Genomic DNA, 27,487 nt, shown 5'->3' with positions numbered 1-27,487 from the left:
CATTACCTTTACTCTCCGCCCCTGGCAGAGCACCGTCAGCAGCCCGAGCCAACAGCCCCTGGCGCTGTGGGGAGCTGCATTGATTCACTCGTGTAACCAAGTAAATAAATGCCTTTCATTCACTAAAACCTCGAGCGCTGAAGCTGAACCTTTACTTGTAAGTAAGTGAACACTACAGCACTCTGCATTCGCCTCTTACTGAAGCCGGCAGGAAAAAAGATGTGAAACCGAACGCTGGGCAATCCCGAAGGATCTTCCCTATGGGAGCAGCCAGCTCTTCAGGCAAACTGGAAAATTTAGTCTAAGTACATGTAACATTTTTATTATATTATTTTTATTATATATAATATTTAAATTTTTATATATTTTATTATATTCTTCAGCATGCTAAAGGCTCCAGAGTTTCTCCTGCCAGTCAGGCTGGAGCCTATCAAAACGGAACGGCATCGCTTACTACAAAGGCAAATGCAAAATTCCACGTAGAGCAGCTGGCCGAGCCCAACCCAAAGCAGCGGCGAGGGAAAGCAAGGCAAGCCGCGTTCCCCAGGGCGCAATCCCCGCGCTCAGCTCACGCCGAGTAACTTTCCATCGCTGCCAGCCCCGAGCCGTGCGCTCGCAGCTCCCGCGGCCGCACGGGCAAGGCGCTGCAGCTGCGGGGCCACCGAGCGGGGCGGGAGCCCACCTGCAGCACCGGACCCGACCCGGCCGAGGGGACAACTCCCAGCTCCTGCAGGAGGAGAGGCAGAGCGAGGCGGCTGCTGTTTAGTCTGCCAGCCGCGGGGAAGCCGGCGCGCCGGCGCCCTCCCGCCCCCCTCCGGAGGCTGCCGGCTCCCGTTACGTAAGGGCCGGGAACCCCGGCGGGCAGCTCCGGGACACCGGCCCCTGGCCGCGGGGAAGGCGGGGGGCGGCGGAGCGCTGCCACGTATCGCACCCACCCTCTGCCGCCCGCACGGCAGCCGCCCAGCCCCGCGGGTCCCTCCCCCCGACCCACCCATCGGGCACCCTCACGGCCGGCGGGACGGGGCGGCCGGGCCTCACCTGAGCACGGGGGGCGGCGGAGCGGGGGCAGCGCTGGAGCTCCGCGATCTGCCCGGGGGCTTCACCCACTGAGCGCGCCCGGCCCCGCCGAGCCTCTTATAGCCGCGCCCGGCCACGCCCCCTCAGGCCACGCCCCCCGGGCGGCGCGGCCCGCGCGCTACGTGAGTCCGGTCACAGCGGCGGGCGCCGCACTGCGCATGCGCCGCCAGTACCGCCGCGTCTCCACGTGGGTCCCCCCGGTCGGGGGACACCGCGCACGTGGGACCGGCCCAGGACCGCCACCGGCCCGGGGACACCGCGCACGTGGGACCGGCCTGGGACCGCCACCGGCCCGGGTGCTGCGAGCTGGGAACAGCCCCCGAGCCAAGGCCGGTGGGAAGCACGGAGCCGGAGCGGTGTTTTTGGAGTAAAAGTTGCCAGAAAGGCCCAGAACGCCGGTCCCGTACCTTGCTGCCAGGGCAGCTGGGCTCAGCACTAGGGAATCAGTCCGAGATCATCGAGGCCAGCCTGGGCGGTGCTGCAGCGCTCCGAACCCTCTCAGGTGCTTTAAAAAGCTGCTTGGGTGAGTTTTACTCGGAGAGATCGATGCTGCCTGCTCTTTGCTTTCTAGGGTTTCCTAAATAAACTGGTTGTTTGCTCATTCCAGCCATTCAGTTGGAATCAGGGACATTCCCAAGCGTTTTTCCCCATCTCTTTAGGTGAGGGTTTCAAGGCAAGGTTCACCTCCTCACTAGCGCAGCCAGCCTTCCATCTTTGCCCTTTCAATTGGTGCTCACTCCCAGCTGGAAATCTCTCACGACAACAACAGAGAGCTGGCAAAGGCACAGCAGCGCCAAACCCCCCCTCTAACACACATTGTTATCAGAGTGACTGCCCTAAAATCACCTCGTCCAGAAGAGGGACCTGGAGGCTGCAGCTGAGATTTCTCCCTGTACCCAGACTGTCACCTCAGCTCCCACCCGAAGGGACAAAGCCTTGGGTGTTTTGTCCCATTTTAGGGGGTGCAGGAGACACAAACAAGGGCATGAGGTGAATGTATTTGTTTCTTGTCCAGCTGTGGACACAGATGTGTCCACACAGCTGACAGCAGAGCAGGAAGAAGGCCAGTTTTTAGTGGAACTATCCATCAAAAAATAAGCCTTCCCTTCCTCTCATTCTGGTCGCCTTCCAACAGAAATACAACTCCTACAACTAGCAGGAAACTCTGGAATGTTATCCAAGCTGAGGCATCCAGTTAAAGCCCTGTTATCCAGAGAGTCCCTAACATCTAGCCAGAGATTTAACAGCAGCTTCTAGAGATTTGGCAAAACCTCACACACTGCAGAGGCACAGGCAGACTTCTTCAAGCGAGGTCTGCTGCTTTCTCATCCTCTTTTGCACTCTCCAGATATTTTTAGGAAGTGAGGCAGGCAGTGGGGGACACCAACAAGTCCATCAGGAGGGGGCTGAAGGCTCCAGCTCGTTAGATTTGATTAATGAGGTTGCTGAGTCACATTTATATCAATCCACATTAACTTAAAAGGCCCAGCTGATTAAAAGGTCCATCATATACATGACAGACATGATTCTAACTTCAGAGAAAAGCCAGATTTTGGGATCCTAAAAAAAGCATTTTTTTTCTTTCCAAAAAGTTCCTTGAGGCTTGACCACAAGTTTTTGATGTGAATTTGCTGGTTCCATGTATTTAAGGCAATTAACAGTTGTTTTACAAGGGCCAGCTGTTAGCAATTCTAATGCTTATTTCTGCTTATTGGGGGCAACTGGAGAGGCACAAAAGAGAAAGGAAAAGCAAGATTAGTAGTATAACCATTATTAGCCTGGAATTACATTTTCCAGCTGCTTTTATGGCTTGGAAAAATCTTTTACCAACTCTTAATCCCAATATGAGTATATTTTACAATAGAAAATTGAAGAAAAATAATATATATTTTAGATATAATAGATTTAAGATTAGATATAATAAATTTAATAAAAATAATAATTTGTGCAACACAGGACCAAAGATTTACCTTGATTTTGTCCGTGTAAGAGATGATGTTCCCTAGGTCCTCTTTGCCTGCTCCTTTGGTTTGCTCTTACTGCATCAGGAGAGTTTCTGGGATTGATTTCCTCTGGGGCCCTGCCAAAGCTGAAATTGGTAAGCTACACAAAGCTGTCAGAGATGCATTTTTGTGTCCAGGCTCTCACTTCACTCCCAGGATTGCTCCCAGCACAGGGTACAATGTCTGCAAGGGACTGATATAAACAATTTACAGATGCAACTCGCTCAACCTGGAGCCCCAAAAATGCTTACAAAGAAACAACTCAAGTGCCAAAACAACAGCTGGCATTTATGCTCTTTGAATTAAGTGAATAAATGACAAGCCAGCCTCTCTTTTGAAATCATGCCCCTTGCTGACATGCTGCAGAAGTACCTAACAGGGTATTTGAGGTGTGAACCCTGGAAGAGGAGGCACAAGGGATCTCTCACAGAGGGCTTGGACCAGCAGCAGTGCAGACTCTTATCTCATTACTTATCTTCCTGAGGCACAGGGCTAGGTGGGCATGGCTGGGCTGATCCAAGCCATGAGGGTTTGAGCTCACCTAACAAGGAGAGGCCAGAGCACTGCCCTGCCCTGCTGCCCTGGCTTTTAGTCCTTCCTGTGACAGGAGCACTCACCAACACCTGGCTGCTCTGTGCTGAACCAGCTGGAAAGGCTGGCCCCAGATTTGATGTCCCAAGCATCTCCCCCAGCTGCTTCCCTCTAAAGCCAGCTCCTCTTGCAAGATCCATATCTGGGGGCATTTAGGGTCAATAAATCTGTTAGTTTGTTTTAACAGCAGGGTGGATACTTCCCTTAGAGATTATATTTCAATCCTTTATCTTATTAAGGGAAGATGTGTTTTGTCCATTAATCCAATTAGCTTGCTGGATTAATAAGACTGGGCTTGCTCTGTTTCAGGAAGCATAAAAATAGCAGTCAAGCATAATTAAAGCTAAACTTGGAGTAACTCTGGTAACGAGAGCACTATTTCCCTGGATATTCTGTTTATTATTTTTACAAGCCATGCTCTCAGATTACATGACGTGAATTCTCGATTAGAACAGCTCAATTCATGACCAAAAAGCAACAGGCTGCCCTGAAAACATTTACTTTTTGTATGTTTATAAAATTCTCTTTGTGCTAAATATAGTCAGGTAGGCTCCAACCCAGAATCGTGTTTTCAATACTCGAGAGGAATCTGTTGGATTGCAAAGGAATGAAAGTGATTTGTCATTATTGTGACGTGCCCTGGCACAGGGTGCTCTCTGATCAGAGCTGTTAAATCCAGCTGTGGGTATTTGGGTGCTCGAGCACTGAACAGCTCCAGCCTTTGGACATATCCAGCTGTCGGAATCTGAAATGCAAGGAACTCTCAAAACTTTGAGCCGGTAAACCAAAGCTTAAAATGAAACACAGCATTTGATCTGAGACCTTGGAAAAAACTTCCAAACTTAAGTGCTGAAAGCAAAAAGGTAGATTTATAGTTTAAACCGAAAAACGTTAAGCTAAGTAAAAAAAAGTTTGGAGTTGTAAAGTTTAAGGTACAAAAAACACCCTACAAAAATAAACAAAAGAATTAAAATACAATATTATAAGTTTATCGTTAATATAATTAACTAAAACATAACATAATTAACTTTAAAAGCTTACACTGAAACATAAATGCATTAAAACTATTTAAAGGTTAAGTAAAAAAACATAAATATCCTTGTTAACAATATTTTAGCAATATTTTATCCTTATTAATGATATTTTATCCTTCAAAAGTCTTATAACTAAAAATCTTGTAACTTTCTAAACCATACCATAACAACAAAAACCGAACTCACCCTTCCTACCTATATAAAAATTTTTAAAAAATAAACTACATCATCAAAAATAACTCCAAAAGTCCCATCTCAAATTCCTTCCAAAATCAAAATTTGGAAATAAATGATCACAAATGATGCCCCGTGTGACTTTTGGCATCTTTTCCTATTCGAGGACGTGTGGTCCTTTACTTTAAACAACCCTTCCGTGCTGGGGATACGAAACCCAGAGAAGCTTGGGGTGGGGGGAAAAGGAGGAGAAAAGAGAAAGTAAGGAACAGGAACACGCTGCAGCCTGTACAGAACTACAATTCCCAGCGCTCCCGGTGCGGGAAGAGCGGCTGGAGCGCAGCGGAGGGGCCGGCCGGGCTCTGCCGCTGACCGGGGCCGGCGCTGCTTCCGCACACGGCGCAGTGAGTGGGGAACGCGCGGGGAAGGGCGGTGCGACCCCGCTCCTGCCTCCTGGGGATCTCTGGAGGTGCAGGCTTTGCTGTCTGGGAGTTTTCATGGTCCCAGCCAAAGCCTGGCGCGGTGGTTGCTGGAGAGGAAGGGGTTAAGCGCCTGTCGCGCTCGGGTCGGGGCACAAAGCTCTTCCTTCCCTTTGTCCCAGCCGGGGACAGCGCTGCCGCTCGTTCCGGAGCGAAGGCGGCGCTCCGGTTCGGCGCCGGGAAGTTTGCACGGCGGTCGCTGCGAGAGCCGGGGGTGGAGAGCGACACACGCACACAGGGCTGTCACCCCACCCAACCCTCTGTGACACGGTCTGTGTGGCAGCCACCGTCCTCACAGGTGTCAGCACCAGCGCGCCCAGCTCCCACTGCTCCCCGTGGCTTCCCGAAGGGATTGTCCCAGTCCGGGCGATCTGGGGCGGAGACGTCCAGAGCCACGAGGCAAAGTCTGCACGTGTAAATAGGAGCCTGTGCTGAGGCACCTCTCAGGCTGCCATCACTGACCTGTGCTGAAGGAAGAGCTCTCAGACACTTCCTGGCACTGCCTGAGTGTCTGTAACAAAGTAAACGTGACTTGCTCCATAAAGGGGTTTGTGTTCTATGGCTGCAGAGTGCGATGTTCTCAGTGACCACCAGGGATTGTGCACCACAGTTCGCTTCTGTCTCGGTCTCTGGCTATTTTTGACATCCTGAAGCCGAGGTCAGGCTTTCAGCCTGGGCTGAAAACGTGCTGTGATTCTTTGGCACAAAAAGCGGTCGTAGCTGGAGATGATCCCACTCAGCTGCAACTGCTGTCCCCTGTCTAGCTCAGGGAATTCTCTTGCGCAGCTGATATTTTGTCTTTCACTCTCTCCTGGCATCAGTGCCTTTCCCACAGATCCACTGTGTGCTGCAATAGGATGTGTGGTTGGATCGAGGCCATTACAACTGTGTAGGAAACCAGCAAAAGAGCAGCCACCTTATCTGCCCTTTTCCCCAGGGACACAAGATTTGGGAGAGGAAGGTCTAATCTATTCTTATAAGCAAGTTCTGGAAGAGCTGTGTACACTCAGAGATGGAAACAAACTGAGGTATCTTGAAGTGGAGTTTGAAGTGTGACTGAAGTGATCATTTTAGAAAGCAGATTCTGCAGATGCTGTGAGAGGGAGATTTACCTGGTTATTGCACCTCTTAAATCAAACTTAACCTTGCAGGGCTGCTGCATTACATTTTATGCTCTTTTTTTAGGCAGAGACACCAGCTGTAGGTGTTGGTTATGGCTGCAGTGTATCAAGCCCTGCACAGGAGAGTTTCCTCCCTTGCCTGCAGGTTGCACTCCACCTATGTGAGAAAAATGAGGTAAGTTCTCATCTGATTCCTGAGTACTGGAGGCCAGAGCTTGGCACAAGCAGCCCTACCTCACCCTGACCTGGGGGGTTAATCCTTTACCAGTTCAGCCATCGCACACAAATAAATGCTTTGTGAGCTCTGTGAAGGGTAATAGCCAAGCCTCTGGGCTCCCTTCACCACTGGTAGGAACGGCTTCTCTCAGGCTGAAGCTCTGTTAATGATTGCCTGTCCTGCCTAGAGGGCTCCTACAATACCAGGAAGACTTGAAGTGATGCTGCTCACCTCTTTTTAAATACTGCTCCAAAGAGCCTGCAAGGAGAATATGCTGACACCCTTTTCCCAATGATTTTTTTTCTCCTAACTCAGCTCCAGCCAGCTGTGCCCTAAGACTTGGTTTTTACCCCTCACATCAGTGTGACAGGTACAACATAACACAGGTAGTCTGATGGGAACCAGATTCAACAGCAGAAGTGCTCAGCAAAACAGCATTTGGAGCCATCCAAATTCACAGAATATTCCAAGCTGGGAGGGATTGGGTGTGGAAAGGGAAGATCAAGGTTTCCTGCAGCCTTTACAGCAGACCTTTTGGATTGAGAGACTGGGTTGCTGATCTTTTTGCATGTCCAGACTTGAGGGTACTCATGTGGTAGGTAAGAACTGCAGTATTTTCTGCCACACAAACTTCACTAGAGGCTGCAGTCCACCAAAGAGTAACTCAGCTGTCAAAACTCTGCAAGCACGTGGAGTACCTTAAATCTGATCTGTCCATTCAGCCCCCCCTGCTCTGTGCAAAATAAAGGCCTCCAAATAAGCAAGAATGTCAACATCATCTTCAATTCATCTTCCCAATCATTTTCTCACTGCAGATACTTAAATCAGTTAAAGGAAGATGACAGCCTTTGTAGACAAGCTCAGACCTCAGGAACTTTCTACCTCTTTCACAATCTCTCCCCCTTCCTGCAGAAAGTTGGGAAGAAATATTTGGTACCACAGCTCAGTGCAGCAGGTAAGAAAGAAATCAGTGCATCCAGAAAGAAACAGCTGGTGGATCACACAGCTGAAATGAAACAGAGACACACACATGGTATCAACCTGATCTGTTCTGAGGTGATCAGGTTTAAACATTTGGAACTGTGCCTTTTGAAGAGAAAGGGCTGGCAGGAAAACAAACGAGGCCTTACTGACAAATGTTTTTTGGGTGTAATGTAGGAAAAGTTTTCTTTGAGAGAAAGCTATTGGCTGGTGCAGGACAAAAGCAATGGACAGCTGCTTCCCAGGCATTACAACATTGGGACCTTTAGCCTGACATGATCTAAACTTCCTACAGCTTAGGAGCAAAGCCAGATTTTAGGTTTCTACCTGTGTGGGATCACTGATCTGGTCCCCTTTCCCACGTGGGCATTCTGCTTTGAGCCAAGATTGCCTGTGCCTTGAAGATCCAGAGAGCAAATCCAGAGATGCTTTTGCTTTCATCACAGCTTTCTCTTCCCCTTTCCCTGCTGTTCAGAGACGAGACAGATTCTGGGGAAGCTGCAGGAGGCCGAGCAGTGGATGGAGAAGTCGGTGCTGATCGGATGTTCGGACGAGCACAGGCCGCACTTTGCGCTGGATTTAGGTTGGGATGGCTCCTCTTTTTGTTTGATGCACTGGGATCAAACAAATCCCTAATCCTTGGGAGGACCTGTCCTGCCAAGGAGGGCTGGGTTGGGTCTCTGTAGGGGCTCTTGTGAGCGTGGCAGGTCATGGGCTCCAACTGCTGCTCCTATGCCTGTGTGTGTTAGGAAAGGTGGGCTGGGGGAGGCACATTTGGGAATGCTTCCCCTGCATGTGGTTCACTTCCATGGGAACTCCCAGAAACTGTATATTGGAACAGCAAAGGGCATAAAATTGGAATAATAGCAATAATAGCTGAAATTTATGAGATCAAATTTTCTTTTTTTCTTTTCCTTTCCCTCGAACAGGAGCCTTGGATAAATCAGTCATTGAGGCAGAACTGCAGGGATCATTTACTGACCTACGGAAGGCTCTCTTTGTCGTGGACAGGAAGGATTCTCCTTTGCTGGCTTCAGTATTGGACTGGGCTTTTTACTTTAGGGAGCTCTAGTCTCTAACATCAACCCTTGTCCTCATCTCCCACATTGTTTTATGGTCTAATATTGTAGAAGTACCTACTGTACACTTTCAGGGACTTAGATACAGGCGCACTATAAATTACAACAGTTTTCCCAAATTTGTAGTCCCAAAAGGAAGATACAAGGGAAACAGAAAAGTGACTTTAAAATGACTGCAGTAATTTATGCCATTTAGCTGAAATGTGCTAAATCACAGCAATCCCAGTTTGTCCTCAGCTCAACAACTATCAGGCAAACTGGGAATCACAAACAAATTTACACGTCTTCTCTGAGAGCTGATCTTTTAAACCCTCTCCCTTATAAGCTGGTGCCCTGTGTATGGAAGGCCTAAGAAAAGGCCTGTGTGTGAAAATCAGCTGTCCTGACCCATAAGAAGAAATAGCTCGTGTTTCCTTTCCTGCTCTATAATGTTTGTGATGCCTGGGCTATTTTTCAAGAAGATATTCAGGGCTGGAGACTCTTTAAAATAGTCCAGCTCCCAACACAACTCCCATTATGTCCCAATAAACAACAGCTCTTGTGCACCTCCCCCAAACATACTCAAATTTAGAAGCAGCAAACATGGATTGCAGAATCTGCCACTTTCAAAGGACTGCCCATACTTCATTCACCTTTCTGAGGCTTCCAAAGATAATCAGAGTTTATCCCCATGACTGCACACCAAGCATTATTCAGGGAGACTGCTCTGAATTATTTCTTCCCCCTAGGTATATATATATGTATATATATATAAGTGAGTTTGTGCTCCTCTGTGTTGGCAGGCCCAGTCCCTCCTGCGGTGGCACGATTCCCACCAGTACTGCAGCAGAACTGGGCAGCCCACTGAGAAGAACCCAGCTGGCAGCAAACGTGTCTGCCACGCCAGTGGAGTCACTTACTACCCTCAGGTGAGCCCTGGCAGCACAGGGCAGGGACACAGGGACAGGAGGGCAGCGCTGCTGGCTCACCCCTGGGGGGAGGAGGGAGAGGGATCTGTGCCAAGCTGCGTACTTGGGTACTTTGTCTTTAGTGGTAAGCCAGCGACCCTCAACCAGCCAGGAAAAGCAAAAATTTGCACTTACTTTTTTTGTCTGAAGCCCTTGTTTTGCTTTGGGTGCACGTGGCAGGTGTCTCCAGTGGTCATCACCCTGGTGTCTGATGGGAGCCGCTGCCTCCTGGCCCGACAGCCCTCGTTTCCCCCGGGGATGTTCACAGCTCTGTCAGGCTTCTGTGACATGGGTGAGTGCTTCTGATCCAGCACAGTGGCCCTGGGCATGCGGGGTGTGGGGACATCTGCTGGGATAAATCACACGGGACTCCATGTTCTTCATGGAGGAAAAAGCCCATTCTTTAGTCACATAACTCATTTTTATACAGTTTTACAGACCTCATGTGTGACTCTAATTGGTCAGTAGCTTTCTTGCCAATTACTTTATTGGTAACTAAAAAGTTGTTACCCTCACTCAAACCACTGGTGTGTATGTGCAGGAAAAGTTGTTTGTGAGAGATAGAAAAATAAAAACTATCTAACAGTGTAAAAACAGTCTATGTGTCGTAGGAAGGGGACCAGGACACCAGCTGGTTCGTCACAGGTCCAATTTATTGAAGAAAGTATCAAACACTTCTACAGCAAATAATAAGCTTATGAATATTCTGTAAGCCAAGCAATCTGTTGGTTAAACTATACCATGAACTCTTCCTCATTCCTCAGGGCTTACATCTCTCTTTTCTCATGTCTCTTTCACTATTTGTTATCCTACTACAGCTAGGCCCAAGGACACCCTATCTCACAGGTGCAGGACTTGGAATTAGCCATAGCTTTGTGCTTTTCCAGTCTCTAGCAGCTAAATTCCCAACATCTATACAAGTGCAAGTTGTCTTTCACCCAGTGATATTATTATGCTAACGAACTGCTCACACCAGGATTGCTTTCATGTGGGAACTTGCAAAATGCTGGCTTTGACAAGGCCAGCCAGTGACCCCAGGAGAGCAGGCTGGATTCTATGAAGCCTTTCTTTATGATTTTTCTACCTTACTGCAAGAGACATCAGCCATAATCCCTGTTCACAGAGGAGGATGGACACACAGGTGATCTGTGTCCCCATCCCCAGATGCGTTCAAGGCCAAGCTTGAGCAGCCTTTGAGCAGCCTGGTCTAGCAGAAGTGTCCATGCTGATAGTAGGGGGTTGGAACTAAATGATCCTTAAAGTCCCCCCTTTGGACCCAAACCAGTGTGTGATTCTGTAACAGCTGGGAAACAAAACCCCATTATATCTAAATAGATCAGTGTTTGCATGCAGACACAACGTACCTGAAAGGAATGGGAATTAGGTGTCTAGCAGTTCTTCTAATCCCTGATAGCAAACATAAGCTTTAAATTTGCTGGGTTATAACCCCTGATCCTTTTAAAATCCATTTTGCTTAGAAGAAAAAACTACAGACCTGTCATTAGAGGAGGGAAAATGGCTTAAAATTGAATTGTTCTGTCCACCATCTGTATGTAGATGGGGCCAAAAATGTCTCTGGTGCCTGTGTTTATCAGAGGTTGATGAATTTAATGGAGCATCCCGTCAGCAAGTGTTTCATGGACAGCACAGCTGCAGCTCCTGCGGGTGGGAATGAGCGTGTCCTGCGTTTCCCTCACCACGGTTCGCTGCCCTGAGGCCGGGCCGTCCTTGCCTAACTGCGGTTGCTTCTAGGTGAGAACGTGGAGGAGGCAGTGCGGCGAGAAGTGGCCGAAGAGGTGGGGCTGGAGGTGGAGTCGCTCCGCTACTCGGCGTCCCAGCACTGGCCCTTCCCCAGCAGCTCCCTAATGATTGCCTGCCACGCCCTGGTGGGAGCGCAGCGGGCGGAGGTGAGCGCCTCGGGCTCCCCGAGCTATTCCTCTGCCTGCCTCAGGCAGCAAAGCTTCCTTCAGCCCACAGAATTTAGCTAGGAGAGCACCAAACCCTCCGTAAATGCAACTTTCCATTGGCTTTTTCTGCAAGTGGAGAAGAAACTTTGGAGCAATCCCATCACCTCCTGTTGCAAGGTGCCAGATTTCACTGAGGTCACTGTGTACCCAAGCCCAGAGCCCAACAGCCCTGGATTTTTCCCTCTGAACTTTGCAGAGGAGGTTCCCTCACACATTTGCCAGAGAACACTCAGATTCCACCACGTTAATTACTGTGCTCAGCCACTTTGCTTTGCCACGACAGAGCAGGGTTGGTTTGTGGCTTCCCTAAGGAAGCCAGCACAACAAAGTACTGGTGGATAGAAATATCCTTCCCTGGGCTGGCATCAGTGCCTAATTCAGGCATGAATGTAGCACTCTGGGCATTCCAGAATGGGATCTCTGTGGAGGCAAGGTACCACTGCCCACATTCAAAGCTGATTTAAGCAACTGGTGTCCTCTGAATTCTTTCCAGATCAGTCTGGACACCCTGGAGCTGGAGGAAGCCCGTTGGTTTGGCCTGGAGGAAATTGTGGAGGGTCTCAAGAGGGAGCCCAGCTCTTCCAAGCAAGATGATGGCAGTTTTTTACCCTGGTTCCCTCCCAAACAGGCCATTGCTCACCAGCTGATCCGTGAGTGGCTTCAGCAGCAGAGTGCCCAGACAGCTTAGGCAGGGCTTCATCCACTCTGTGATTCCACCAGAACTGTCAAAGCTCCACAGAAAAGATTCCAAAGCTCCTGGAGGCAAGGACTCTGTCACAGCGAGGGCAGCACTCAGACACACTGACCTACAAAGGTCTCTGAACTGGTCTGACAGGCCCATGTACAGTGGATCACCTCTGAGATCCCATGGTTTGAAGTAAATGTACAATAAAATTCTTCGTTCCAAAGCATCCAACTTGTTGTGACCAGCTGTCACTGACCCCAAGGCACCAATGCCCCATTTTCATCCATTTTTTCTGTCTTGGGTGGACATTGAATGCACCCTTTTTCTCAGAACAAAAATGAAGGGAGAGTGGCACTTTCCAGTGTCTCTGTTTATATGGATCTGGGACAGCTGTCAGAAACCAGATGGAAAGCCACTGCCTGTTTGCTCTCCTTCTCTCTCTTCCCATTCAATCTTCTGTTTTCATATAAAATACCCTTTTTTTTTTTTGTAAATGTTAAATGGGCTTCTATATTTTCCTCACTGGTAAGACAGTTTCTTCTGTCCCAAGAAAGAGAGAACAGAGCTATCTGGTGGTGGAGAGGGGAAGAGCAAGACTGCACATGAGCATTTTAGAAGACCACAGCTAATGCAAAGGTGACAGGAACTGCTACGACAAGAACTGCACTTAGAACAGAGAAAAATCTTGAAAGGATCAGGGCCTCTTATCCTGAGGCCAAAGTCTGAGCCTTGCCTGGAGAGCTGGTCTGATTTCACTGATGAAATGGGGCCACCTCTGTGGAGGGAGAACAACAAGGGAACCACCTGGACAAGGAAAGTGAAAGAGACACTTTGGTGAAAGGATGTTTGATCTGCTGCTGACTCGGGCTGACAGTCCCTTCTGCCTGCTTGGTCAGAGCTCAGATGCCAAGACTGCAAAGCCAGGTGCCTGAAGGGGACAGGGATGTTATTACAGGGACCTGTTGAAGGTCTCCATGGTGAGAGAAAGACGAGAATCTGGTTTCTTGATCAGAAGGCTGGATTTATTGATATATGATATATAATACATTATTGCCATACTAAATAGAATAAAGAGAGAGGTTGCAGATGCTGCTAGCTAGGCTAAGAATAGAAAGAAAGAATCTCTAACAAAGTTGTGTCCAGGGACTCTGTCCCCAGCTTGCTCCTGTGATTGGCCTTTAATTATAAACATGGGAACATGAACCAATCACAGGTGCAATCCTGTTGCATTTCACAGCAGCTGATAACAATTGTTTACATTCTCTTTCTGGGGGCCCTTGCTTCCCAGAAAACGAACAAGTCCCAATGAAAGGATTTCTGTGAAAAAATGTCTGCGACAGGATGTGTCCCTGACTGCCACCACTGCGATTCACTGCAGGTGAGCAGTGGTAAAAATCTGCAGTCCTGACACCTGAGCAACAAGTAAAAAAACAAGTCTTTCACACCTTTGAGACACACTGTGTTTGCTTAGGTTACTTTTACTTCAGGAGATTGGGAGGGGATTCCTTCAGGCCATGGTGGTATCTACAAACACTCTTCCTGGTATTTTAGCTACCAGTGAGAGAAAAAGTCTTTTCAATCTACTCAAATAGGGGATTCTTTGGTAGAGCTAGAACACCTACAAGATAATAATCACATCACATCTTTGGAAAAGCATTACATTTTAAACTGTTTTATAAAATCCTCAGACCCTTTTGACTTAGTTATGAAACAACATTGGTGGCCTCCATTCATGATGTTAAGCTAGCAGGAGTGATGACAGGCAGTACCCAGCCCTGAGCAGGACAGAAAAATGAGGTGAGGGACATTGTCCTCACTTGCATTTGCCTCAGAAATCTGTCTGAAGCCTGAAGAACATTCACTGTAGTCAAGACAGGACATGCTCCATAAAGGCAAGTGACCTAGAAAAAGGAACAGGCAATCCCTGACAGAGGCTTCCTCACCAAAACGCAGCAGGGCTTTCCCATGGAAAAGGTACCAGGCAGGCAGAAGGGCACAGAGCAACAACATATTTCTCTCAAGAATGCATCCCTGAACTGAATCCTCTTTGGCAACACTTGGCTTGTATAAATCACTGAGACTCCTCTGCTTTTAGGGATTTACAGCAAGAGCCAGCACTGAAAAGCTGCCAGCTGGGGCATTACAGCCCAACTGCTCACAGGTGTTGCCAGTCAGCAGGACATGGAATGATAGCACTCATCTGATCAATCAGATGTAACTTTTTGACTAGCAGGTTGAGAGCAACATTCCACCTACCTCCCAAAAATAGCAGGGCATAAAACTCATGTTGATCTCTAACAGGTGCCAGCAGAGGATTGAAGTAAGCAAACCTCATGACACAACTTGTTTGATCTCTGACTGCTCATGATGCCTTGAGAAGGCTGAGGTAGAACAGAGGCCAGACAGAGCTAAAGAATAAAGCAGGGATTTATTAACAGGCTCCATGGATCCACCTTGGGCAGCACAAGAGCCCAGCCAGGGCTGCACCCAAGGTGAACCAAAATGGGCACAAAATGGACACCCGGTCACGGGGTCTGTCACTTTTTATAAGTTCTGCTCCATTTGCATCTTGGAGTTAATTGTGCAATTACAGCTTCAGGTTATGAAGTCCCATCCTGCTTGTTTTTCTCTTTTCAATTCATCCTTGTTTATGCTCCTGGGCCCGAAATTTGGATCAACTGTCCTCAGTCCTCAGCTAGAGAAGGAATTGTTTTGTCTCCCTACTCTGTGAAGAAAGCTTACTAACACTTGATATGAAGCTCAGAACTACACACCAAAGCAGTACAGAATCTGAAAAATATAAAAGCTAAAACTTAAGGCATGACTCAGAAAAATCTTATCTGGGAACAGTGTGGGTAGAAAATTCACTCACCACATGCTCTCCCATCACCTGGGCTGCTCTGCTGCTGTGTGGAAAGGCCATGCTTTGCTATCCATCATTGTGGATGGCACAAGATCTGACTTCAGTATTACAGTTCTTACATGAAAAAATTGTTTTACTTTTAAACAAGCTCCAAGATGCTGTGGACACACACTGAGCCTGATGTTTGGCCTGAGAGGACATAAGCACTCCAGGGAACACTCTGACAACCTGACCTTGTAAAAGTCATTTGTCAGCAAACCTTTTTGAGGGGACCACGAGCAGCTCACCTCTGGCAGCTGCAGCAGACAGGTTGTCAGAATAACCTGTAAATGCACAGGTACAATCCCTGTGTTCAGTCTCAGGCACGGCTTGAACAAACTGATCTGCCCCAGCCTTCAGCTCCCTAAATCAAAATCTTGCTCTCTTTTCATCCTAGCAGCAGATGGAAAGCTGATATAACATCCTTTCCCAGTGCTCCCTGTGCTCAGCTGGAGGCAGCATCCTTTAGCTTGTGCTCTTCAGTGGGTTTACCCATGGAAATACTGCAGAGGGACGCAGAAGATTTACTAGCATATTAAAAAGAAGCTGAAAACCCAGGAAGGATGAAATTTGGGATAGGGACACAAGCAAATTCACACATCATATGACAGTTAAATATGGCTGCTGTGAGTATGCAGCATGGAGGACAGCTAGATTAAACTAGAATATATTCCAAAGCTATTTGGCCTTATAACTGCAGGTAAGGTTAATAACCCTCACCAATTGAAAAAAAAAGGAAATCTGCTCAGAACTAATTTGGATCACCCTCCCTGCAGCCACTGGGTATCACGACTCCTTTTCCCCACCAAACTCCAAAGGCTTTCCTGGAAATCTCTCATTTTCTGCTTCCTCCCTGTAACAGTGCTCAAGTGACCTGTGTGATCTCTCTGAATGAACTGAGCTTTCCCTTCACAGCAGCTCTGCTCTTCACTTGCCAGCCTCGTGCCCTTGGCCATTTCCATCTGGCAGCGTTGGCCTGCTGAAGGAGAGGCTCTGTTCCAAACATGCCCCTTTGCAGCAGTGCCCCACGATGGGATGTTCTCCTGCCTGCACTAATCCCTTTGCTTCTCAGCTCCAGCTGCAGCCCACAAACCTGGCACTTGTTCAGGAGCCTTTGCCATGGCACGGCCCCACCCAGCTGATTGCCAGCCTGGCAGCACGGTGGGCACACATTCCCAGCCCTGGCCGTTGTTTCCATCCCGCTGCAAGGAGCCCAGTTGTTCCCCAGTGTTCCTGCAGGAATCCAGGCCCAGGTGTCTGTGGGGTTTGCAGGGGCTCTCTTGGGGGTACCTGGGGTTGTCTGTGGCATTGGGGAGGGGGGCCTGAGCTCTGGGGGTGTCTCTGGGGTCCTGCTCTTTTCCCCTCATATTTCCCATCCTTTTTCTCTCATGTTTGGCACCCTTTTCTCCTCACCTTTCTAGAGATTTCTTGCTTCCTAAATGCCACCTTTACACCATTATGCCATCTCCATTTTTTAACTCTTCCCCCCTTTTCCTGCTGCCATTTTTTCCCCCTTATTTGTCCTATTTTTTCCTGCTTTTTTCTGTCCTTTCTCCCCCCCCTTTTGATGCCTTTTTTCCCAATTTTTTGCCACTTTTTTTCCGTCTCATTTTTTTATTCTGCCTTTTTTTGCCACCTATTTTTCCTACTTTGATTTCCCACCCTTTTCTGCAAATGTTTTTTACACTTTTTTTTTCTTACCTTCAGTGCCACCTTTTTTATCCAGCCCTTTTTTTTACCCTCAATATCAATCCCTCAATGGAATCAGTGGGGGTTTCTACCAATTTCAACCTTAAAAATAAGGCACATAGAGATTCCTTGTCAATGTAAACTGAAAGATGATGAAAATTGAAGGTTTGCTCTCATTTCAAACCTATAAAATCCCATCACAAAAAGTGTTCCCTGATCTATTTCAGCAAGAAAATGGGGATTCCCCATCCATTGATACCCCTGAAATAATGGCCAAGGCAGGGTTTCTTTCCATTGATCCCCTCAACATCGCAGGTGAATGGGGATTCCCCCAGTTGAAACACAGACTATAAGGGAAAATTACCCAGTTAAACAACTCCAGAATACACTTGGACAGAAATCCATTGAAAGGGAACCACACACCACTTGTCTTCCCTAATTAATTCCATCGGGCTTCCTTCACTAAAAACACTCTCAGAATTAAAAGTGGAGATGCCTCGTGTGTTACCTCAAAGCAGAGGAAGAGGCAGCATGGAAATGCTTCTTCTGCCATGGCAAACTCTGCTGGGAGCACTCCCAGAGCCTTGCAGGGCTCCCCTGGGAAGCTGCTGAACAAATGGAAAGAGTTGGGATGAGCAGAGCCCCAGAGAAATCCCAGCCCCACTGATGGAAAAGTCAGATTATCCAAGCAGCAACAGCAGCTGGAGTGTTTGCAAAAGAGCAGCTTTGTTCTGAACCCAGCTTAGGAGTTCTCCTCATGCACTAAGGGAGCCCTTCCATCTATTTGGACCTTTCCTATAGCACAGGCCACACAGCAGTTCAATGTGATCATGTTCTTCAACTCAATTATGTTTTAAGGTATCTAAACTTGATCTAGCTACTCATCAGTGGAGAATTTTATGTATTTTCAGTGTAAATTACCTTCCCTGGTCAAACACCAACCCTTCCCAAGGTTCAAGTACCTCTGTTTTCCACCACTAACTGCTCATCAGCCTTGTCTCAATTAAAAAACCTCTGTTAACCCCATTTTTCCACCACAGATTTGTCTGAGTCTCTCACCTCTCAGCAGTCCAAACTCCTTGAAATTTAGCAGAACCTTCTTCACACTTCCCAGCTCTTGCTGTCCATCTCTAATACCTGTCCAACCTGCCTGTGCTCTCCCTGAACTGCTGACAAAGTGAATTCCACAACATCAGTGCAGGACAACTCATTAATTGCTGAATGAAAATGAAATAAAGAGAAATTAAGAAGCTGGTTTGGACCCAGCAGGACTGCACTGTTGGTGTCTGTGTATCAAGAATTTCTATCTATTTTATTTCAAATTTGTCTTGTTGAAACTAAAGTTGTCATATTTTAAATAGATTTTTCATTCCACATGAAAGCAACATGCTGCATGCCTTCCAGTCACATTTTCACTGAAAAAACCCCAAACTGCTCAGCCTGGGCTCACATCATGTCAGCAGTAGCTGTTTATCAACATTCAGCAGTAATGGAATTCATTCAGAAAATGAACAATTACAAAACAATTACAAATATATTTTTACTCCAAGAACTGAGGAAGTTATACATACCTTCAAAAATTCACTAATGAAGTTGTATTTTTGTTTTTATTGAAATAAAATTAAAAAATACTTCTGGCCAATATTTACACATTTGATCCAATTACTCTTCCTGCAATGTTGTATTTCCCCACCTGCCCCTGAAGGCAGCAGCATTTTCAGAACAAGAACTGCTCCCCAGATATTGAACCCACTCAGCCATGGGTAAAAGGACATTTTAGAAACGTGGCAAATTGGAGCACTGAAAGGAAAAATGGGAGAGGGGTTTTGTAATAAAAGAAGACATCATTTGAGTCATGCATTCGACATAATTTTTCAGTTTTCTGAAATTGTGCTAGCACTGGGAAAATCTCATTTCCACCCAAGACAGTGTGCAAACAGAAGCTTTTGCAGGTGAATTCACTCTGCTGAAGTGACACAGAATGAACAGAATGCTCCAAATTCAAACCTTTGGCCTCTTCTCCCACATCCTGCTCGTGTGTCTGTGCTCCCTCTCCCCAGCAGCCATGCCTTGTGCCAAGGCTCTCCCTGCCTTGCTCAGCTGCCAGGGAGCTCTGTGCTCTCAGGTAAATTCACCCCCAGGCTCTGTAAAATGCTCGAGGTGGGTCCTGCCAGGCCAGCCTGGGCACTGTAGGACTCGAGCAGGTTTGCCACCAGGTTCATGTCCACATCCAGGGCTGCCACCTCAGCAGCCTCAGCTCCACAGTCAGGGCCAGCACTCTCACATGGGGCTGCTCCAACAGAACCTGCCTGCAGGGAGTACAAAGGGAAAGCTTTATCAAATTGCAGGAGTACATTTAAGGAGATAAAAAGGGAAAACCACAGGAGAAAAGAAACAGCAACTGTGCAGCCAACAAAGTCCAGTACACTCCTGAGTCCTGACAGACAGGAATTCAGACACCAAATGCTCATGCCAGCTGAAAATCACCACTGTCCATTACCCAGATTAGGTTCCAAGAGAAGGACACAAAGTGTTGCTGAGTCCTGGCTCTGCTTCCTATGGGAGAGAACTACTACAGGAACTCACAAGTGAAGCTGCAGCTGCTTGCCCTACTACTAAAAACAGGGAAAAGATGGGAAAACTAAAACTAAGCCTTGGAAAAGATGGGCAAATTCCAAGCTTAGGTAAATTTCAGTTTATAAAAAACGTATCATGGTGCAGGTCCAGCACACTTTGCTTGCAGGTGGGAAGGTTCCAATCCCATTACTCAGAATGGCCACTTGCAGCACATTTCCTGCTTGGAAATTACTGCTGCAAATCAGAGCCCAAGGCACACTCACCCCTCTCTTGTGGCTGCTGAAACTTTTCCCAACGTTGCTCTGTGCCAGCTCACGGTCCATCTCCTCCATGTACGCCTTGAGACTGCCCATGAGCTCCTCAGGAGGCACCTTCTGCTCCTGCCTTCCATTCCCAGCATCCAGCTCTTCATCATCCTCAGCTGAGAAACCAAACTCCTCCTCCTCATCCACATCATCAGAATCCAGCTCCTCCGAGTCTGCCCCTGCACATGATTTGGTGTCAGTACAACAGCAAAGAAATCAGTGCTGGCATTTGTTTCAAAGAAAGAAGCAATCTCACCTAAAATTCTGTCCAGGGCTTTGGTAAAAGAATCCACGTCAAAGGTAACATGAGATTCATCAGATGACCTGAAATATAAAAATATTTTTAAAGAAATGAAGCCTCTATGCTTGCCTAAGCCTGACACAGGCACAAGCCATATTGATTTCTATCAGGTCAGGACTGAAGTTGGGACATTTGAATTTAAAAGTCCTCAGAAGTTTGAAGCCTGTATGGATGAGACATCAAACAGTGAGTGGAAGAATACTTTGAATAAAGGAGAAAAATTGTGAAGACCACGAAATCAAAGTGAGGGACAGAGCAGCTCAGCTTGCAGCACTTGAACCTGCACCAGTGCCAGCGTGGCACCAAGCTGATTTAAAGCAAGCACAGGTTCACTGCTCTGCCTTTGCTTCAGGCCCTGCTCAGCACAGCACCTTCAAACTCTGATTCTCTGCAGCACAGAACCAAGCACAGGGCTGCAGCACAGTGCAACATTCCACACCAGAGCCAAACTCCAGGTGCTACTACCATGGCATTTCTGCTCCTTCCTGCGTGGACACTTTGGACACAAAAGCCTTCATGCTCTCAGCAACTGTTTCCAAGTCATAGTTTTGCTCCTCCTCATTTGGGGAAGGAAGGGACTCATTTCTTGTCTCCTTCAGCATCTGATCCAGAGCACCTGGTGTCATATCCAGCCAGCTGTCATCTGCAAGGACACAGCACAGATCTGTTACTCTGCACAAGCCTGCTGGCCCACAGGCCAAACCAGCTGACTGACAGGGCTGCAACCATCCTGCAGCTCAGTTCTGCAGTTCAGCTCTTGTGCTGCTCCTGGGTCACACACAGCAAAGGAGAGAGAGGCTGAGAAGAAATGAGTGCAGATTTCTTGTCACTACCTAAAAACTCTGCTTTGCTGAGCTCAAACTCAGAGAGACCATTCTAGTCACTGAGAAGCCTTTGGCCACTCAGTGGAGGAAGAAAGGCTTACTCTAAACTGGGAGAGCCAATCCAGTGTTTAGTCTTAAGGAAGGCTGGATTTGCTCTCCCTTCACAGCTGTCAGCATTGCCCCTCTCCCCCCACAAATAACCATCTGTAATAGGAATAATTCCCCATCCAGCTCACCATCCTCTGCAGGAAGACAAGCTGCTTCTCTCTCCAATTCCTTCACATCAATGGGGGTTGTCTGTAGCAGTGCCAGGATTTCATCACCTGGGCTCACTTCATCACAGCTGGAAGAAAAACCAAACTCAATTTACTGAAATGGATTCAATGGGATCACATGCCCTGCATTCAGGTTTTCACTTGAATTCTTCGTTTATCCTTCTGTGCAAACACATCAAAAAGGGAAATGAATCTGGGGAAGTACCAGAGCACTACCCAGAGCATTGGTCATGGCTCTTTTCCTTTACATTTCATTTCCCTTGGTAAATATTAATATCACCAGAACCCAAACAGCACAGACTGGAAACTGAAAAAAATAACAGTCAAGATATTATGGGCTGGCAAAGCCTCAGATATTTCTGTAGTGATTTATTTTCTGGATTTGATCATCCAGAGAAATCCACAGCCAGCTCCTTGAGCAAAGGAGACAGATTACCCTGTATTCATTATTCACTGCTTTTCAATGAAACTTTTCTACACTTTCTACAGTCAACCAAGCAAAAATTGCTTTGCAGTCACCACTTGGAATCCACTTGGAAGAGCTCAGCATTTCACAAAACCAAGATAAAGGAGTTGCTCAAGCCAGAACCTCTCCCAGTGGAGCATTCCAGAGGAATTTGTACTTGTATGTTCTGGCCACAGCTCCCATGTTCAATGTGCAGGGCAGAAAAGGGTTCAGGTGTCTGTAACAAGGATTTCAAAGGACACTTACAGGATTTGTAGGGTAATGACACTCATGAATTTCAAGCAGCTCTCACCTTTCTGGCACTGCAACAGATTGCTGGAAGTGATCTTCTGCCATGTGCAACAGCTCCAGGTACTTGGCTGATCCTTCCATTTCTCCCTATTGAATGCAAGCCACAGCCATGAACCCAAACAATTCTCCCTCCCCTTCCTCCTCACAGTCAGGCTTCCTAAGGGTGACTGTTGGTGACACAGAAATGCTGAGAGAACCAGAACAACTAAAACCTCTTGGCCAGGTACACTTGGAACTCAATACAGCAAAGGGGCACTCCTGGATTTGAAGTATATTAAAGGATGTTAACCTAAGAATCTCAATAAAGTTGTCCAACTTTATAACCTTCAGGGAAGTACTCAATTTATGCCCAATTTATTAACTTAAAAGAAGTAGTCAAAGGCATCTTTTAAAAAAACCCCACAGAACCTCAGCAAAACCCCCAGAAGTCACAAAAATCACACACATAAAAATTCCACTTGCATGGGCCCAGACAGGTCTATGGTGTTCTGTATGGATCTTGAAGAATATTGAATTCTAGAGGGGTGGAAATGAAATGCAAACTAGTGAAATCAGTCACACCTCACACAATCACATATGGGGGTTTTCTTCACTCAAGTGTATTTCTCACCTTGCTTTAAATGAATGAATCAATCCCCACATCTTGCTTTTTCCTTTTTAATTTCCAAAATAAATTACTTTCAAAGGGGAACAAACTCCACATGTCCTCTTTAAGCACATTAATTCATTTCACACAAAGATAAGGATTCAAGCTCTGGCCTCACTGCAACTCCTCACACAAGTTCAAGGGTTAAAATGTATTTTATGTGTTTTCCCTGCAATGTTTAAAAGCCACAGACACTGAAATAATCACAGACCTTGAAATAATCCTTCTCCTTCAAGCTCCTGAGGAATCTCTCCCACAGAGGACCCCTTAACACGTTTCTCTTGGCATCAGGAGCCACTTTGCTGCTCTTGGAGCACAACATTTCAAAGCCATGAGCCTGCAGATAAAAGATGCAACAACAAGAGGTTCTCAAGGTGTGACAGACTTTGCTCACATTTCTCTGGACAAGCAGGCAACCTCCAGACAAGGAGCCATTCCCTGCACATGCATGAGCCAAGGCCAAAATGCCCCAGGAATCATTACCAGCTTCATGCCCAGCTCGCAGGCTCTGTACTGAGGATGAGCTGGGGCGGGCAGGGTGTATCCACTGCGTCTGTCTGGAACAAACTGCTGCTGCACCAGCTGTGCATACAAACACCGAGTGAAAGTCACCTGCAACAGCCAGAGCAGAAACAAACACTCCCTGCAGCGGGACTGGGCTGGGGACAGCCAGCAAACTCCCTCCACGTCACCAGAGTGCCTTTGGAGGCACCCATGTTACAGGCAGTGCCTGAGACTGCATTCAAAACATATCTTAGATAGATTTTTCTGATAAATTGCTTTTCAGGCTTTACAACGTTTGTTCCAAATTGAAATCCCCAAGCAAATATAAACTTTGGTCATTCTAAATACATTAGGAAAAATCCTTGATATTCTGGAAAATCCCCATCTGAACTGCAACACGTTTCATCAAATATATCTTGTTTCCTTAACAACAATAACACCACATTTCTATTCAACTAGAGAAGTGCTTCAGGAGAACCAAGATATCCTAACTGCTTCAGAACATCCCAGGCATTAAAAAGCAGCATTTCAGGTGCCACATGCGACCTCTGCTGGTTCCTGATCCTAAGAAAAGCCCTGAATGCAACGTTTTCAACCCCCTCACTCTGTTCCCTCAAACAAAAGGAAAGTATGAGCCTGACACTCCAGGGACACACTTGCCATCCATTTTGGTGTTGTGTTCCAGCCCTTGTAAGAATCTTGGGAGTAGGGGAAAATAATTAAACAATTTTTTGCTAATGACCAAATAAATTATTTCCATTTTAATTCATTGCCATTAGCAGCCATCCATATTCGGGTGAAGGTGTCTGCTCATTATTTCACCTGGACCAGACAAAGCCTGTGTCCTTACAGAGACAGCAACACTCCAGCCCTGAGCATTCCCTACCCTGAGGGCAGCAAATCCTCTGGCCTAAACACTCCACAACGTGGTACAAATAAAATAATGCAAGTGGTACTAGCAGAGCTTGAAAGTTCAGGAAGATACAGGAGTGCTCCTGAAGGGAACAACAGTCAGGGACAGACAGCACTCTGGATTTTCAGAGGCAGTCAGACCACTTGCCTAGAAGTGCAAGAGAAAACTCCAGCTGCTACAGAAAAGGCCACTGGCTCCCCCTTGCCGACTGGACACAAGTTTTTCTCACCCTGTTTTCACTGTTGTCAGGATTCAGCCACTTTGGGAGAAAATCAGCTGCTTCTATCAAGAGAAACTCTCCATCGTTGTCATCAATACTGGCCAAGGAGAAATTGGAAATTCAGCGGGAAAAGCCTTGCAGAGCACAACAGCACACTTCTGAATCCATGTCTGCTGGGTTTTTCTTTTAATATTCATAAACCTATAGAAAGGCTTAGGTTAGAAGGGATCTTAAAGATCAACACCTGGTTCCAACACCCTTGCCACAGCCAGGCACACCTTCCACCAGCCCAGGCTGCTCCAAGCCCCATCCAACCTGCCCTTGGACACTTCCAACGTGTCTGGGATGGGGAAACACCTCCAAGGATGGGCAATGGTAAGACAGAACCTTCAGAGCACAGGCACTGCCCCTTGGCAGCCCTCCCACTAAAGCAGCTCAGCAGCACCCGCCTTACCTGGCTGCCAGCCCCGGGAACTCTCTGGTGATCTCCCGCAGCAGGTACACAATGAACCACTCATCCTCCACGTTATCCCCGAACTCCGTGGTGCCGCCCAAGTGCGCCGGGATCTCGCCTGCACGGGGCACAGACAGGAGAGGCGCCTCAGCAACGCCGTGCCCAGCAACAGATTGTCCACACGGGCTGCGGAGTCTCCCTCACTGCGGATATCCCAGACCCTGCTGACACAATCTTGTGTCCTGTGCTCGGGGATGGCCCGGCTGCTGCAGGGAGGTGGCACCAGATGCCTCACTGGGTTAACCCGTGCTGTGACACCGAGAGTCGGGGAAGCCGCCGGGTCCCCCTCACACGCTCCCGCTTCGAGCCCGCCGGGTCCCCCTCACACGCCGTCAGTTCCCGGCCGCCGGTCTCTCCTCCAAAGATCCCGATTCTCGGCGCCGTGTACCCCTCACATGGCCTCGGTTCTCCCTCACTCGTTACCGGTTCGAACCCGCCGGCTCCCCCTCACAGGTTTCGGGCTCCCGGCCACGGGTCTTCCTCACACCGCCCAGCTCCCCCTCACACACCGCCGGTTCCCGGACGCCGGATTACCCTCAAAAGATCCCGGTTCCGGCCGCCAGGTGTCCCTCACACTCTCCCGATTCCCCCCCCACAAGCTCCCAGTTCCCGGCCGCCGGTTCCTTCAAACGATTGCGATTCTCCCTCACATGCCCTCGGTTCCCGGCCGCCGGGTCCCCCTCACACGCTCCCGGGTTCCCCTTCAGATGCTCCTCGATTACGGCCTCCAGGTCCTTCTCACACACCCCCGCTTTCCCCTCACACGCTCCCGGATCTCCCTCACAGGCTCCCGCTTCCCCGCCGCCGGATCCCCCTCACTCTCTCACGGTTCCTGGCCGCCGGCTCCCCCTCCCAGTCTCCCCGGCTCCGGGCGCTCCTCCCGCCGCGCCTCCCGGCCCGCTCCCGGCTCACCGCGGCCCGGCACGTAGCGCAGGCGGAACGGCTGCCGCTGCCACACGCAGGCGGCCAGGAGCGGGGCCAAGCGCACCAGGGCCAGCTCAGCGCAGCGCCGCAGCAGCGCCTCGCCACCCGGGCCCGCCGCCGCCGCCGCCAACAGGCGGTAGCGCACCGCGGCCTCGGGCAGCGCCGGCCGCCGCAGCGCCTCCATCGCGCCGGGGCCCAAAGCGCTCCGCCCCCGGGGAGGAGCGGCGCGATGGCGGCGGCGGGGCGGCGGCGCTGAGGATGATATCGCGATACGCGCGGAAACCGGTGCAGCCGTGAGTGGCCGCCGCTCCCCCGGTGCCCGGCGCGGCCCCGAGCCCCAGCGCGGTTCTGGTTGCGATTCCCCGGCCCCGCTCCCGGGCCTGCCGCCCGCGCTGCCCCAGCACCGAGCAGGGCCCCGTGAGGGCCCAGTCACCCCTGTCCATGACGGAAGGTGGTTCCCGGCATTCCTGAGCACCAGTCCTGGCCCGACACCGGTGGGACCGAACGCGATTAAATCCCTGCAACCGGCTCTTATCCCCTGACCCAAGAGTTGGGTCAGTTCTGACTTACTCGGCTCGTTTCCTCTTGTTGTATATAATTTAATTCAATGTAGTTAATCTACAGGGATAATGGCGTCATCTCTGCTTTTAGGGAGCTGTACCTCAATTCGCAGCATCTTAGGTTTAAGTTCAACTGATTTTGATCCAGCTGTCGTATTGGTATAGGGTCAAGTTGTCAAGTCCAAGAGACTTGAATATAGTTTTGAGGCAGAAAACATCTGGGTTTTGTGAAATACAAAGTTGTGTTTCGTGTCAGGTACAAACAGGCAATGTGTGTAGTTGTGAATGTGAAATGTGTGGACCCCGACAATGGGAGAGCTGTGAATTGTAATAATAATTGAGGACAATAAAACATGGGAAAAGGCCTTTGAACCTATCTGTTGTTTGCAAATTAACCCTAATTGATTTAGGAGCATTGGAATTAAAGTGTTAAAGATGTTGCTTTTTGCCTGCATTTAATCCATAAAGAGTTCTGCAATAATAACCTTTTGAAGTATAATTTTAGAATATTACTTGTATCCTTGAAACTGTAGCTTTGGAAAGTATATGAAGGAAATATGCTTATCTCACGCCATATTGAAGCAGAGAAAAACAGCTTGAGAAAGGAAGATGAACATCACCTCAAGGGTTTATGGTTTTGACCAAAGGGAAACCGGACATCACTGTTATGGGATTTATGGTCTCTGCAATTAAAAGATGGACACACATCTGGGGAGCTGGACCCCACCAGATGGGATTCGTCTTTCTTCTTTCGGAAACTGGACCGTCACTACCTGGGGATACTCCTTTGAGATACATCCTGAGAAACTAAGATCACAATAGTGTATAGAATTGTGATGTAATAATTTGGAATAAAAATTGCTGATGAGTAAAAAAATTGGAAATAGAAACTGCTGAAAAAGCTGATGAGTACCCCTATAAATACCTGTAACCCTCAATTATCGGTGTGCAGTTGGAGAGAAAACTTCCCCCACTGTACCCAGCGCTGTATTGCTCACACTTTACCATATTAAATAATAAATTGATTGCTGCTTGAATATTGGCCTAGTCAAGCTTCATATTCTTAACAGGGACAAGGTGCAGTTTTAGGATTTGGTGTACTTCTCATTCCCTTCCTCCAATTTATTTGATAATAAATTCAAGTAAAATGAATGTCCCCATTCCAGGCTTGTTAAACTTATAATGGGTGAGAGATCTCTGGCTGCCTTTCTTGAGAGCCCC

General features: G+C 48.1%; 3 protein-coding genes across 14 annotated transcripts in view; 1 reads left to right on the top strand and 2 right to left on the bottom strand.

Annotated features, from left to right (window-relative positions):
• P4HA1 (prolyl 4-hydroxylase subunit alpha 1) overlaps nucleotides 1-3,455 on the bottom strand; it is a 32,009-nt gene extending 28,554 nt beyond the window's left edge. For 8 of the 9 annotated variants that reach the window (XM_054288446.1, XM_054288444.1, XM_054288445.1 and 5 more), the window contains exon 1: nucleotides 1,039-1,121. The gene's annotated coding sequence lies outside the window, so the exon portion shown is untranslated. Of the gene's footprint in view, nucleotides 1-1,038; nucleotides 1,122-3,047 lie in introns of those variants that run through there. The other variant, XM_054288440.1, reaches the window with a different exon arrangement.
• Nucleotides 1,466-12,714, top strand: NUDT13 (nudix hydrolase 13). Of its 4 annotated transcripts, none has more exons than XM_054288450.1 (9): nucleotides 1,466-1,600; nucleotides 6,544-6,654; nucleotides 7,512-7,651; nucleotides 8,153-8,260; nucleotides 8,607-8,713; nucleotides 9,539-9,664; nucleotides 9,884-9,995; nucleotides 11,456-11,610; nucleotides 12,164-12,714. In XM_054288450.1, the coding sequence occupies exons 2-9, from the start codon at nucleotides 6,572-6,574 to the stop codon at nucleotides 12,356-12,358; spliced, it is 1,026 nt and encodes a 341-aa protein (XP_054144425.1). In that variant the 5' UTR covers nucleotides 1,466-1,600; nucleotides 6,544-6,571; the 3' UTR covers nucleotides 12,359-12,714. The 4 variants fall into 4 exon arrangements, with proteins under 4 accessions (XP_054144425.1, XP_054144424.1, XP_054144423.1 ...); XM_054288449.1 differs by lacking the exon at nucleotides 1,466-1,600 and adding an exon at nucleotides 4,694-5,283; XM_054288448.1 differs by lacking the exon at nucleotides 1,466-1,600 and having other exon boundaries at nucleotides 5,341-6,654.
• Nucleotides 12,715-18,536: 5,822 nt separating this feature from the next.
• On the bottom strand, nucleotides 18,537-25,890 carry LOC128944880 (protein ecdysoneless homolog). The gene is made up of 12 exons (XM_054288342.1): nucleotides 25,695-25,890; nucleotides 24,723-24,840; nucleotides 24,228-24,365; nucleotides 24,121-24,130; nucleotides 23,115-23,243; nucleotides 22,843-22,968; nucleotides 21,987-22,072; nucleotides 21,190-21,296; nucleotides 20,595-20,772; nucleotides 20,085-20,152; nucleotides 19,787-20,007; nucleotides 18,537-19,255 (listed from the first exon to the last, which is right to left on the bottom strand). Exons 1-12 carry the CDS (start codon nucleotides 25,888-25,890, stop codon nucleotides 19,043-19,045), a joined length of 1,590 nt encoding a protein of 529 aa, XP_054144317.1. The 3' UTR covers nucleotides 18,537-19,042.
• Between the last annotated feature and the right edge of the window lie 1,597 nt (nucleotides 25,891-27,487).

The sequence above is a fragment of the Melozone crissalis genome, unplaced genomic scaffold (genome assembly GCF_028551555.1).
Source record: "Melozone crissalis strain CALT ecotype California unplaced genomic scaffold, PUWL_Pcris_2 ptg000062l_1, whole genome shotgun sequence".
Taxonomy (NCBI): Eukaryota; Metazoa; Chordata; class Aves; order Passeriformes; family Passerellidae; genus Melozone; species Melozone crissalis.
Note: the sequence above shows the minus strand (reverse complement) of the source record. Positions and strands in the feature narration are given on the sequence as shown.

What these genes read in the sequence shown, in the direction of transcription:
- LOC128944880 (XM_054288342.1), bottom strand. Translation starts at nt 25,890, where the DNA reads ATGGAGGCGCTGCGGCGGCCGGCGCTGCCCGAGGCCGCGGTGCGCTAC. An exon ending in GCGCTACGTGCCGGGCCGCG is followed by an intron (nt 24,841 to 25,694) that starts GTGAGCCGGGAG and finishes TGCCCCGTGCAG; the next exon opens with GCGAGATCCCGGCGCACTTG. An exon ending in GAAGGAGCAGAAATGCCATG is followed by an intron (nt 20,153 to 20,594) that starts GTAGTAGCACCT and finishes TTTATATTTCAG; the next exon opens with GTCATCTGATGAATCTCATG.
- NUDT13 (XM_054288450.1), top strand. Translation starts at nt 6,572, where the DNA reads ATGGCTGCAGTGTATCAAGCCCTGCACAGGAGAGTTTCCTCCCTTGCC. An exon ending in ACCACAGCTCAGTGCAGCAG is followed by an intron (nt 7,652 to 8,152) that starts GTAAGAAAGAAA and finishes CCTGCTGTTCAG; the next exon opens with AGACGAGACAGATTCTGGGG. An exon ending in TGGGAGCGCAGCGGGCGGAG is followed by an intron (nt 11,611 to 12,163) that starts GTGAGCGCCTCG and finishes AATTCTTTCCAG; the next exon opens with ATCAGTCTGGACACCCTGGA.